The sequence below is a fragment of the Macrosteles quadrilineatus genome, unplaced genomic scaffold, assembly GCF_028750875.1.
Source record: "Macrosteles quadrilineatus isolate MER2022 unplaced genomic scaffold, UCM_ALF_1.0 Scaffold_4__1_contigs__length_99947679, whole genome shotgun sequence".
Lineage (NCBI taxonomy): Eukaryota > Metazoa > Arthropoda > Insecta > Hemiptera > Cicadellidae > Macrosteles > Macrosteles quadrilineatus.
Window position 1 is genome coordinate 59,134,280 of NW_026542597.1, and position 13,522 is coordinate 59,147,801.

The 13,522-nt window shown below is 33.4% G+C and overlaps 2 protein-coding genes across 2 annotated transcripts in view; one reads left to right on the forward strand and one right to left on the reverse strand.

The window, feature by feature from the left end:
- LOC128991621 (uncharacterized) overlaps positions 1 to 13,522 on the forward strand; it is a 403,846-nt gene that overhangs the window by 43,179 nt on the left and 347,145 nt on the right. The gene's annotated exons all lie outside the window — the stretch shown is intronic.
- Positions 2,399 to 4,964, reverse strand: LOC128991625 (mitogen-activated protein kinase 7-like). Its single transcript, XM_054414676.1, has 3 exons — positions 4,932 to 4,964; positions 3,043 to 3,220; positions 2,399 to 2,504 (listed from the first exon to the last, which is right to left on the reverse strand). The coding sequence occupies exons 1-3, from the start codon at positions 4,949 to 4,951 to the stop codon at positions 2,457 to 2,459; spliced, it is 246 nt and encodes an 81-aa protein (XP_054270651.1). The 5' UTR covers positions 4,952 to 4,964; the 3' UTR covers positions 2,399 to 2,456.

The window sequence follows — 13,522 nt, forward strand, 5'->3', positions numbered from 1 at the left end:
TTGATTTGATATAACACGTAATTTTTTGTGAATAGTGGAATGTTTAGTAGCGTAAATACTGTAAATTATACCAATTCTTTCGTCAATTCTACAGTAGAAATATAACCAAACAACACAATTACCTAACTACCACGCATCTCCAATAACTTTAGCGCGAGGCGTCGGCAAAACACAACTCACCAGGTTATTAACGTTATATATATATATATATATTTTAAAGAGGTTGGCGGCCTTTTTTAACCTTGAATTTGCCCGTCCACATAGACTAAGCGCCCGTGCGTGGATCGTTAACAGCAAAGCAAGGAGTGAGCCGGTACAGTACAAAGGTGAACTGTACTGATAAAATTGTTATCGACTGTGACCAGGATCCGAACCCACGACATCGCTGCCTGGGGCCCGACGTCCGCGACGCTACCGACTGAGCCACCGACTCACTAAACTATTGTTATACGTCAATCTTTGAAAAATGATAATCCTTTACTCCGAGTGTATTCTAAAATTAAAATAAATACACCAGTTCTGTAGTTTAGCGCCAAATGAAGTAGGCTAATATCAATAGATTATGATATATCGTGTAATTTAAAATGTAAACTGCACCAATTTTTTTCTCATCACTCTCCAGAACAAAAAGATTGGTTTTTAATTCAATGATTTATCGCCTCCTAAATACTCCACTATCTGAAGAAAATTATAACAAAGAATTAAAATTTATAAATAAATATAATGGGTATGAGACCAAAATGATATACAACATGTTGATAAAAGCTTTAAAAAGAAATAATAAAAAGAAAATAACGAAACTAGAACCGATAAAGGGAAAGAAACAATGGATGAACTCCACCTATACAACGTATTATAAAGACATCAAGAAAACATTTGAGAAAATGCTAAATTAATTGTTTCATTTTAACAATAAACTAAATAAAAAATACTCTTGAAAATCCTAAAATTAAATTAGACAAACAGACCAGAAGGATCAGCTTTAGCGAAACATTGTTTAGAAAAAGACCACACAATTAATTTAAATTAAAAATACTAATTCGCTGAAAAATGTAACCAAACCCAACAAACCTAACGCTTGGGAATCATTATTCATAAATAAAATAGACAGTCTAGTAAATAAGATAATGGCCCAATTCAAAAGTAACATTACTAAATTCAAAATTACTAATTTCAAAATTAACAAAACTGTAAGAGTTCAACTAACCCATTAGACTAAACTTACTTCAGATTTTATTTTTGTATAATTATTTATTATTTGTATTATTAATTATTTTTATAATTTTACCTTAATGTACTTAACATAATATTCCTTTTAACTTACCCTACCCATATGTTTGTTATTTTTAACATTTATTATTGTAAACATAACCTTCAGTTTTTGTGATGTGTCTGATGCATCGATCTCTATTACTACAACGTCTGATGATGACAGCATAGCTGGCGAAAGCACTCATAATTTTTTTTTAAATATCGGTGCAGGTTCTATTTTAAATTATTTTCAAACCATTATTTTAATACTGTAGTTGTTATTGTATTTGCTGAATGTTCTAAAAATGAACAGATTGTAAATAAAATTGTGATGGTAAAAAATGTGAACAGTTTTTCTTGAAGATATAACGTGTGTTTAAAACAAGTTAATACTACTACTAACTGTAACTTGAATCAAGTTGTCCAAGTGATATTCTTTTAAAAACTCAACTTAGTGTTAGTGTAATGTGATTTCAATAAGAATAAGTATTGTGAATTCACAATCATAAGCAACATCACCACTAAGAAAGTTGATGGGCCCAAGTTGGTGGGACCCAAATATTTTTTTAGGAAAAGTTTATGCGTGAACTTTTTTTAGTTTCGTGTGACAACGGTTTTTAATTTCAATTTTTCACTTTTAATAGAAGAATTAAAAACTTTTATATATAAATTTTTAACCTCCAAATTTCATAGCAAGACAAAAGAGATTTATTTCATTGTAATCGAGTTTATTTTTCAAATGTAACTCTTCAACATAAAAAATGCAGAGGTTTGTCAATTATTGATCTTGTTTGCTTTATAGGTTAGTTACTTGTTGCTGCCCCGTTCTTTGTTTTTAACCTCTTTACTCATCCTTCTATGTTTCAATGTCCTGTCTGTGTTTGGACCTGAGTTTCTTTAAGTTTCTTGTTGTTGCCCCTTTCTTTTCTTCTTTGCGCGTGTTCTGCGCCTTTTGGGCATGGCCCCTTTGTTTTATCCTTTGCGCGTGTTCTGCGCCTTTTGGGCATGGCCCCTTTCTTTTCTTCTTTGCGCGTGTTCTGCGCCTTTAGGGAATGGCCCCTTCCTTTTCTTCTTTGCGCCTTTTGGGCATGGCCCTTTCTTTTCTTCTGTTTTCTTCTGTTTAGCCTGTTTGTTCCTCCTTACTGTTCGGCTGCACTGTTACCCTAGATGGTCGTGGGTGATTGTGTCTCTGTAGCTTGTTTGTCTTAATGGTCCCCGCTGGGGCCCTGCACCTGCACCTCTGGCAAAACGTCCTGTAAACATATTTGCACATACATTAGTAAAATGTATTTCTGGCTTGAACTCATAGTGAATACTTCTCAGTTCCAACTAAATAATAACCAGCTAGACTCGTTCATTGAAGGGATCTTTGTTTGAGATTATCCTCTAATATGAGACGTACAATCTAAGGATTAAATGTCAAGTAAATATCAATTTACTTGAAATTTAATCTTTAGATTGTAAGAAAATAATCATTGGAAAACTCAAAAAATATAAGTCTAAAAGTTTGTATTTTGATTATTAGTAACCACTTTTATTTTCACTCATAATGCTATGATACATCATATTATGCCAAATTTCCGTATTTAAATCTGAAATATTTCTGTTGGCAGACCCCATGCCATTGCTTTTAATTACATAGCATTAATAATATCCAATCTATTACTGTTTCATCGAGCAGTGTTTTTGGTTTTTATGATACTCTTTACATGATACTTCCATTCTTAAACTCAATCTTTTGCGAAAGCTTTCCTAAGAAATTAAATAATATCAATCAATATGAATACTCACGTCCAGCTCCTCGTTCGCAGAGTAGAAGATTTGGCTGTCGCTGGACGAGGAGCTGACGGAGGGGCTTGGTGTTGGTGGTGGGGTCGGTGCAGGTGCAGGCGGGCGCTCTCTGGTCATCCAGAAGTACCCCAGCGAGGCAGTGCAGCCGGCAGCGAGCAAACAGAGGATCGGGTGGTCCCTGAACATGTATTTATTTTAATAAATACAACCTTTTTTATCGATTCAACTACTAGATTTAACTGAGGGTGCATGTAAGTAGTGCATAGTTCATCCAGTAACATATCGTTGGTAACAAATAAAAATATCGACACATAAGATTCTCCAAATACCATGTGTTCTATTTCCAGTAATGAGACTTTAATTATGAGTATAAACAGACTATGAGTGCAAAATTGACCCTTTAAAACATTAAAAAAATATCAAGTGCAAGAAACAACAAGACTTTTAGTTTGTTAATTATAATTACATACACTATTAATACACCATTAAAATACACTATTATACTATTATTAATTATAATACATGGAATCATAATTACTCATCCAATCATTCGTAAATGCCATTAGAATGAGTTTAGTTGAGGAGATTGAAACTGCATTATGTTTAGTTAACAGTTTGTTATGAGTCATTTTTACTCAATACAACTAAAACACCAAACATTATTATCCTAACATCTTAAAATACTACATTGTACACCTTTAGCATTTTATTTATCTTTCAGTATACGGTGATAAATTGATTTTAATCTTACTTTTCGTCTGCAGCGACAGCTGTGATTTTTATTTGTATTTTTGTTTATTTTGAAATGAATGTAAATCGTAAACTCAAAAGAAAGGTGATACTAAATCTTGGAAAAGAAAGAATTACTAACCAACAAACAATATTGAACTCTAATTACTGTGGACGGACCTAGATAAGAGTGAGGTAGGGATCTCATACCAGAAACGTTCTGCGCATGGTGTGACTTTCAAAGGTAGTCGGGGGAGAGGAAATAGACAAAGTGCCATAAATCATCACATCAAACAGTAACAGCTACAACCGCTGCCAGAGCCAGAGAGTGCAAACCACTGATATAAGAACTCTGACAATGGTCAACTACTTGTGTTCTGCTTACTCACAAAATATTCTTACCACGGAACCAACACAACCCTGCACCTTAATCTCAACGAAATATGAACATCCAAAGTGAATCTGTCAACACAAGGTCCACTTCTTCTCAGTGACAACCTAGAGATGACAGACGAAGCCACTCACAACGAGGTGGAGCACCGGAGAAGAGAACAAATCAATCATTGGATCATTAGACTAATCAATTCATCCCAGAGTGTTCACAAGGCTTGGGTTAAGGCAGCTTTGAAACACATAGTAAAGGTAGGTAGATTGAATCTCATTTCTGAATATTACACAGTAATTCAAAACCAAACGCAAGCAAGGGTCATTGAACAAGTAATAGGCTAGTGTGTATTTAGAGCAAAACAAAAACTGATCTGGGATTTTTATTTTTTACATAGATTTTGAATTGTTAACTAGAAAATGAAAAAAGGTAATGCACAAACTTAACTCAAACCTCATTTAACTTATTAACTCATTTAACTTATTAAAGTGAAGCAGACCAATCATATATGTCTACAACATAACAAAGACCTATTCACTACAAGTGTATGCAAACATGCCGTACCTACAGATATTCAACCCAGTTAGCAAACCTTAGCCATACTAAATCTTTTGACCCTAAAACACTTAGCTAAACATTAAAATACACTCCCATATTCAAGGCAAATATGAATAAATGCAAGTCATGAGCAGGTAAAAAACAATTCAGTTATTCCTCCATATCAAGCAGTCAAACTTATACTGCCAATAAAATATTAAAACTTGTATTTACTTACCGGACGAAGTCCAAAATCATCGTGAAGGATGAAATCTAGGAAGTGTAGACGTGTAGAATCTAGGAAGTGTAGAAAAATGTAAAAGTTTGGACAAATTGCAATACGATGTGACTTTAAGGACCACTGAAATAGCAATGAAAATATCGTTGCTATGGATTTGATAAAATGTACTTTTATTGTTAAAATCTTATAGAATGGCATGACGACAGTAGTAGGTAATAGCCGAGTTCACACATGCCTCCCCTCCGGTAATTAGTAATTACAATTAGTAATTACAATTAGTTTTTTGTAATGAGTTTTTTTTTTTTTTTGTAATGAGTATTTACAAAGTATTTACAATTAGTTTTTTTTTTATGGGTAATGAGTAATTACAATTAGTTTTTTTTTTTTATAGGTAATGAGTATTTACAATTAGTTTTTTTTTTATGGGTAATGAGTATTTACAATTAGTTTTTTTTTTGTTAATGAGTATTTACAATTAGTTGTTTTGTTAATGAGTATTTACAATTAGTTTTTTTAAGGTAATGAGTAATTGCAGTGTTTTTAGGTAATTAATATCTATTCTGCCTCACACATGCCTCCGCCTCCGCCTCAACCTCCGCCTCTGCCTCCGCCTCCGCCTCCGCCTCCGCCTCCACCTCCGCCTCCACCTCCGCCTCCACCTCCGAGGTGGTAATGATTAATTACAATTTGTTTTTTTTTTCGACAATGTGTAATTACCAATTAATACACATGGCGTAAGTAGCGGAGGATACCCCTCACCACCAGTGTTGTGAACTTCTCACAAAGATAAAAGGGGATGCTTCCACAATCCCTCCCTTCGCCAACCTCGCCACATGTTTTAACATAATTTATGATGTCTAGACACGTAGAGTAGTGCGTAGGAATCAACAGAGAGGGTTCATCGCAGACACTATTACATCACTGTCTTAGCTAAGCTGAGATAGTATGGAATAGTTATAATTATTGGTTTGTTTTTTTTTTTTTTTTTTTTTTTTTTTATATATTATTTATTTACAAAAATCTAAACTTATATAGTATACAAATAATCTTAAAACTAAGGAATTAGGTTTCATTTAATACAATTTCCGCTTCAGCCCGTTGTTGCAGCAGACATTCCACTGTGACCAGCTTTGCCATTAATTTATTTAGATGTGCCCATTCCTCGGGGCACCTCGGTTGAGCACACCATTTACAATTCAACTCCCACGAATCATCATCATGCTGGTTCTTGAGCTCCTCAGTTGTCATCTCTTGAAAATTTTTATTCATATCTTCAGCTTCCAACGCATTGGCGATATGAATTAGCTCCTGCTCGCTAATACCTCGAAGCTGATTCTCGAGGTATTCTGCCTCAATTGTATTGGCAATATCAATTAACTCCTGGTCGGTAAATAATGGTTCCTGGTCCGACATGTTGATCGAGCAGTGGTGATACTTTCTTGGCTAAAGGATGAATGAATAGTGAGATACGTTTGGATCAGCTCCAACCGAGACGTCCCAACGCTACCTATTGAGCAACTCTTGAACTAACAGTGAGGATTTAGTCAACCACTACAGACCACATATGTTGATATGACGAAGACAGTGGAGATACAACGTCGGAGGGACCACCAGCGCAGGTGTTGACTGTAACCACCTGTTAAGATAATATTTCATGTATGAGGGGAGTAACCCCGTCTGTTACTCCCTAAGCATTGTTTGATGCGCATCATATCATACACATCTCTAATAATCAGCAATAAATATGTTTACGCATAATTTGCAAATACCAATTATTGTATTGTAAATGCGTGGTTGACAATTAATAATTTTTCAGTTAAAACATAATACAATGAGTATGCGTTACACGTATTTAGTGTTTATAAGTAACGAATAAGTACTATATGTAAGAAGGCTTATGAATAATTTATAAGGTTATTACTGCACCGGTATATTTAACTTGATTCAAATCATTGGGTTTATTTTTTAAACTCAATTATTTAAATCATACTCACAATGCCAATGTACATAATTTTCTATATACACATCACTTCTAACTATGTAATGATTCAAGTTATTTTTGTTTTCAATTTAATTTGTTCTGTAATAATTAATTATCGATTAGTACAAATGGCGTAAGTCCCCGTCCTTATTTTTTTTTTTAAGTATTATCATGTATTAAAACGTGACAGGGTTTTTTTTTATTTCACGATTCTAAATCAACCACTTTACGGATTTTCATCATTTTTTGTGTTGAAAGAAAGATCATTTTTTTTAAACTAGAAAATGTTGAAACCATAATTTTAGTTTAGGGGTTCAGTTTGTTTTGTACATCAAGTTTTAATTTTCAAAAAGTCTAGCAGCCGACGCTAACATTCTAGACAATCTTTTGGTATACTGTAATACAATTTGTTTAACTTAACAGTTGTAAACATTCAGCGTTTTCGACACAAATTCAGTATTTGATTGAAAATGAACGGACATACGTAGAATTAACTTATTTATACTATGTGTAATGCTATAATCATCGATACGTTCATTTATTCGGTAAGATGATGAGAGTTTATTTAAATATACATAGTAAAATACTAGATGTTCTAACTTTTTTTAGCAGTCTTAAAAATATTTAGCTTGTTTTAGTGCAATATAATTTGTTATAACTAACAGCTGGTTGATTACAAAAATATTCAATAGAACTATGTGTGATTTTGTATTGATTATAGGAAACTAGCAGAGTACCCGTCCTTCGTACGGGGTTGACATATAAGTATAAAATGCTTATTGCAGTTAAACTCAAGCTTTGCGTTTGCAATGAGGGAGGACACAGTTTGACAAAATTTGCTTCTTTAAATTTACAGTATTCTATAGTATTACACATCTACCATAGCCATAATGTTCTACCACTTCACCTAAACAATAGAGAAAAATAAATATTAAAAAATTCGCAAGATATCACAAATTATTCATTAAATTAAAAACATAAACATAACTTCCTACTTTGACAGTTAGTTTTCATTGTGTATTACAGTTTTTTTTTTGTTTTTTTTTCTGCTTAGTTCAAATTAGCAGTTTTTATAAATGCAAAAAATATATAGTGCTGCACTCTGTTTGTAAATCTTATAAACTTTTAATGCTTTTGCATATCATAGAATCAACTTTTTAGTTGAAACAGCTGACTAAATTCTTTAATTTCCTTTAAATATGAATACTCATAAGGATAACATGACGAACTACAGAGCCACTGGGGCGGAGCTGAAAAGATTTTTGAGATAAGAATATGCCTATATGTTAATCGGGAATGTGAACTATCATCATGCCAAATTTCAGCCCAATCCGTCCAGTAGATAATGCGTGATTGAACTTCAAACAAACAAACACACAAACTTTCACATTTATAATATTAGTAAGATAAGTGAGATTCTATAACCATTGATGTATACGAATCGAAGCTCACGAATCTTCAAAAGAAAGCTTATGACAATTATTTTACTACTACTCGACCTTTTGAGGAAATTATGGGAAAATAACAGTGAAAACATGTTTTAATTCATATTGGCAGTTTTTTATTTACTATAAATTTTGAGCTGCTTAAACTATGCTTGAATTGGGAACAGAAATATTGATATAATTATATATAGTTTTAATGGACTATTCGATTCCCGTACACACTATTCGACGGTCCAACATCTCGTAATTATTATTTTGGAACTAACAGTGAGGTTATTTGGTCAATCACTACTTTCGGGCCAACAGTATTGATGTCACCATAATGTTTTTTTTTCGGTAATGAGTAATTAACGGTAATCTGTTTTCATGGTTACCTTCCTATCAGATGTGATTAAATGATGACATCTAGACCACGCATAAATATGGATATACCACAGGTCTCCCTCTTTTCAAGAATCAAGAATCAAGAATCAAGAATTGTTATTTCCATAAAATGCAGTTACATTACTGGAAAACGTCAGTACAACTACAGCTCAAATAAAAACTAAAATAAAACAATGGTACAAGGTTTCTTACCAATATTGGGTTGTTTACTTCCCGCACACTTCGTCAAACGTGACTTATAGACTGCATCTGTTGACACACATATGTAGGGACTAGAGCTGATAAATAGCTAACAGCACCTGCTACAAACAATTCATTCTCCATCACTCATTTCATCCCCACCAGATCTCGAATGTGAACCCCCAAAACTTCCAAACTGTTTAGTCCGCAACTGTTACTGAGCAAGACAACATCAGCAATGTCGTTCACTTTTGAATTGAGATTTACCGAGGAAGACGACTTGTCGAATTTGAGTATGCTGGAAGAATTTGATTCAACATACGAGTCATGCTGGTTCCAGCATGGCTTTTTGAATCGGAGGATTTCCAGGTATATGAGACCGACGGAAAGGAGGATTGAGGTACTCTGGTACCTAATTGCCGAGGCAATTATTAGTGGCAGGGGTTATTTTATGAGAATCCGTCTGTTTGACCAGGTCTTTGAGGATTTGGAATTCGGAACGACATATGGAGAAGAAGATATGCTTAATTAGTAAAGTTCTTTACGAAAAAGAAATAAACCACATCCTTCCCCCTTCTTCTCCAATAATCGGCCTTTTTCAAGGCCACACAAGCTTTAGTGAGTTAAGTGCACCATAACAATCAAAATAGATGGTGCAATATAGTGCTATTTAGTTTTCGAGTTGGACCACCCACGTAGCTAGGTGGTGACGTCACCTTGTGAATACGTTATATCGTAGTAGTTGTTGATTTATCCGCAACAACACGCTCATTGGTCGAATCATCTATGGAATACAAGGTCTATATAATGCACCCATACTTGTTTAAATCTGACAAATCAACTTAACTTCGTATGAGTTAGCTCCTTTGGAAAACATTTTTGTCTACAAGTTATAAATTGGTCATTTATTAGATTCTGTTGTGTCGTTATACACCGACAAAAACCGAAGACTTTGGTTTGCAATACGAAAATTAAAAAGAACTTTTTCTAAACTAATATGATTTGTTTATTCTTAAACTATTCGTCTGTAAAAACATGAAGAAATAAGGGTTCACTTACATAATCCGTTACCAAAGACATCAGTGTCGAGTATAATTATTTATCTCATACGGCAACACCCTGTCGTAGATATCCATTACTTTAAAAAGATATAAAAAATCATCGCGGTCAATTGTATCATTGTTTGAAAGATTGGTATATCAATTGCATACTCCTCAGTGTTGTTTGCATACACATTCCTTTCACAGGGTAGGTAGACAATAAGAAGCGATTGTTGTATAATAACTTTATTCCTGAAAGACGAATATATACAAATAAGAATCCTTGTCCCTGGAACACTGTAGAGCTTAAAAGTGCGATGAAGGAAAGAGACAGTTGATATAAACGCTATATTAGAACTAAGGATCGCATAATTTGGGAAGAATACAGGGTGTTAAGAAATAGAATCAAACGTCAAATCAGGGATGCTAGAAATAGATATTTCGTGAATAAATTTGACTCTGAATCAACTAGCAAAAGTTTGTGGAAGATAGTGGAAAGTCAGGGAGCGGGTAAAGAGCCTAAAGATATATCCGATCCTGTGGTAGACTTAGAAGAATTGAACACGTATTTTTGTGGTATAGAAAACAATGTTAACCTTGAACTTATTCAATATTATAACTTACTGAGAGATAATGATAATTTATTTGGCTTTAACGAGATTGCTGTCGATTCTATTTCAAAGGTTATTAGTAATATTAAATCTAATTCCGTGGGTAGTGACGGTATTCACATTAAATTGATTAGAATTGTGTTTGATGAAATTAAACAACTACTATGTCATGTGTTTAATTTTTCTCAAACTAATTGTGTGTATCCAAGTCAATGGAAAAAGTCTTTATCCTACCATTACCTAAAGAGTCAAGAATTTTTAAACATTACAGACCTATCACCTATTTAATATATTATGTGTGTTAGGTAAAATAATTGATAAAGTTGTGTTTCAGCAAATCTCTAGTTATATTTGTGATAGTAATAAGTTGTACAAATACCAATCAGGCTATAGTTTGGTTCATTGTCAGAATGGAAGTGTAATCTCATTGGTGGACCCCAGTTCTCTACCTTGTCTGCAATGTTATTTTCTCTATACATCATTAAAATTTGTGATTAATTGGTTTTTACTAAATCTATGCTCTACGCAGATGATTTGCAATTGTATTTACATGCTCCTATTAAAAATATTAATAATGCTATTGATATGTTAAACACTGATTTGGACACTTAATTAGAGTGGTGCAATGGTCATGGCCTAAAACTAAATATAAATAAATATAATTTGAGGTACTAGCAGGCTATTGAACACAATAGATTTGGAAGTAGTCCCTAAAGTAATGATAGATAACAATGCTTTAGAGTATCAAACAACTTTTAAAAACTTGGGTTTAAGAATGATGAACAGCTTATCATGGTCCGAACAATCTAGTTACATACACAGAAAGGTATATCAGTGTTTATACCAGTTAAAGCGCATGTGCTTCAATCCCTCTGAAAAGTTAAGAAAAACTTTTATTTTAACATTGGTTTTTCCCATTTTTCAATTGTACTAGTGTAGCTTTTTGTGATATCAGTAATGCTCTGTTAACTAAACTTCAGAGAGTACAAAACGCTTGTATTAGATTTATTTTTAGATTACAATTACATGAACACGTGACAGAATATTATAAAAGATTAAATGTCCTGAAGGTTAAAGAGCGATTAGAATATAATACTCTCGTCTTAGCTCATAAAACAATTAAAAGACACGAACCAATGTATTTATTTGAGAATCATAGATTTATGAGGAATGTTCATCTTAGACGGACACGTTTTGGTGATAATATTTTACAATTTCCTAGACACAAGACAGTCATATATACTAATTCTTTCCGTGTTCAATCAATACGTTTGTTGAATTCCCTCAATGATGAAGTAAAAAATAGTATTAGTGACAAGATTTTCGCAAAAAGACTCAAAGCTAAACTCTTAGAAAGATATAGTTTGTAAGATGTTCAATATAAATATGTTTATAATAAGAATCGTGACAATTTGTTTTCCTTTTTTTTGTAGGCCTATATAGTATACTAAACATTGTTGGGTTTCTTTTTATTTCACTGTCCAATTGTATAAAATAGTGTTGTTGTATTATAGCTACAACATATCATTAAACAACTTGTGAATTAAAATAAAATCGGCATTGTAATAAATATTTTATTGAGTGTAACCACAACAATGTATTGTGATGTGCTTTTCGTGCCTGTTGTGATGGAAGACTGGACCATCGAGGTCTAAATCACAGCAGGTGATATAAAGAAATGTCAAATGTCAAAATGTCTCTCTCTCTCTCCCTCCCTCCCCCCTCTTTCTCTCTCTCTAATAGTAATATCTGAAGAGTGAATTTTGAATACGTAAAAAAATATTTAATTTGTTGACTTTTTTATGCGGCTGCCGGCGGTGGCCTTGCGCGATAATACAACTCTGGTAAATCATTGAAGTTTGATGAAATTATGCTTAAAAGCGACCATATTGATTATAGTGACCTGATATTTGGAAAACCTAATTAGCTATGGTATCTATATAGTTGACTAATGCAGTTTAAATTGCAGTTTTTTGTATTGCTTGGTAGTAAGTTTTCTGTTTGGTGTGGCAGTGGCAGTACCTCGATAATTCAGCTTAAACGGGCAGCTAATCGGCAAGACCACCGAGAGACCATTGAAATAATTAAATTAATTAGATTGACCAAATGTGAGACAGCTAAAGACACTGGTATTAATTTAGTGAGAGTGGGTGGCAGCAAACATCTTGAAGTTATTATCATAAAAATCTAGAAGGTTGGCAAGCCTTTTAATTCATAGATATGTCCGTTAGCACGATAACTCAAGCAAAAATGATCTGATTTTGATTACATTTGGCACAAGCGTGTAAACCTACGTTTATTCGAACGAGTTCGCGATCCAGCATGATCGGACCATGGGAACGGTGGTTTACGGGGGGTTTTATGGGGTAAAAATAGGTTTTTGCCATTTTTGACCCAAAAAACATAAAATTTAGCAATTTCTTTCCAAACCATTTTGTAGAGCTTAAATACCCCCGCCGCAGCAAACCTGCAGACTAAGCGAATTTCAACTCGTCTGATTACATTCTTACTAAAATATTTCCATAAATAAGACATATTATTCCCTATTTAAATAACATTAGATTTAACGAGTGCTTAGGTTTGCTGCTACGGGGAAGGTAAAGTGTTTTTTGACCATACGTCAATAGTATAGGATGAAATAAATTAATTTGCCAAATTTTATCAATATATACCCATAAACAAGTAAACTACAACAATTTTCATTTTCTCCATAAGAATAACATGAGAATTTTTAATTACACAATTTTTGAATCTTCTCCGTGACCGTTAGGCATACAACAGCGCTTCAATATACTAAATTATTTCTTTTTTTAAGCTCTACAAAACGGTTTAGAAAGAAATCGCAAAATTTTTTGTTTTTAGGTTCAAAAATGGGAAAAACCCATTTTTACCCCATAAAACCCCCCATAAACCCCCGTTCCCATGGTCCGATTATGCTGGATCGCGA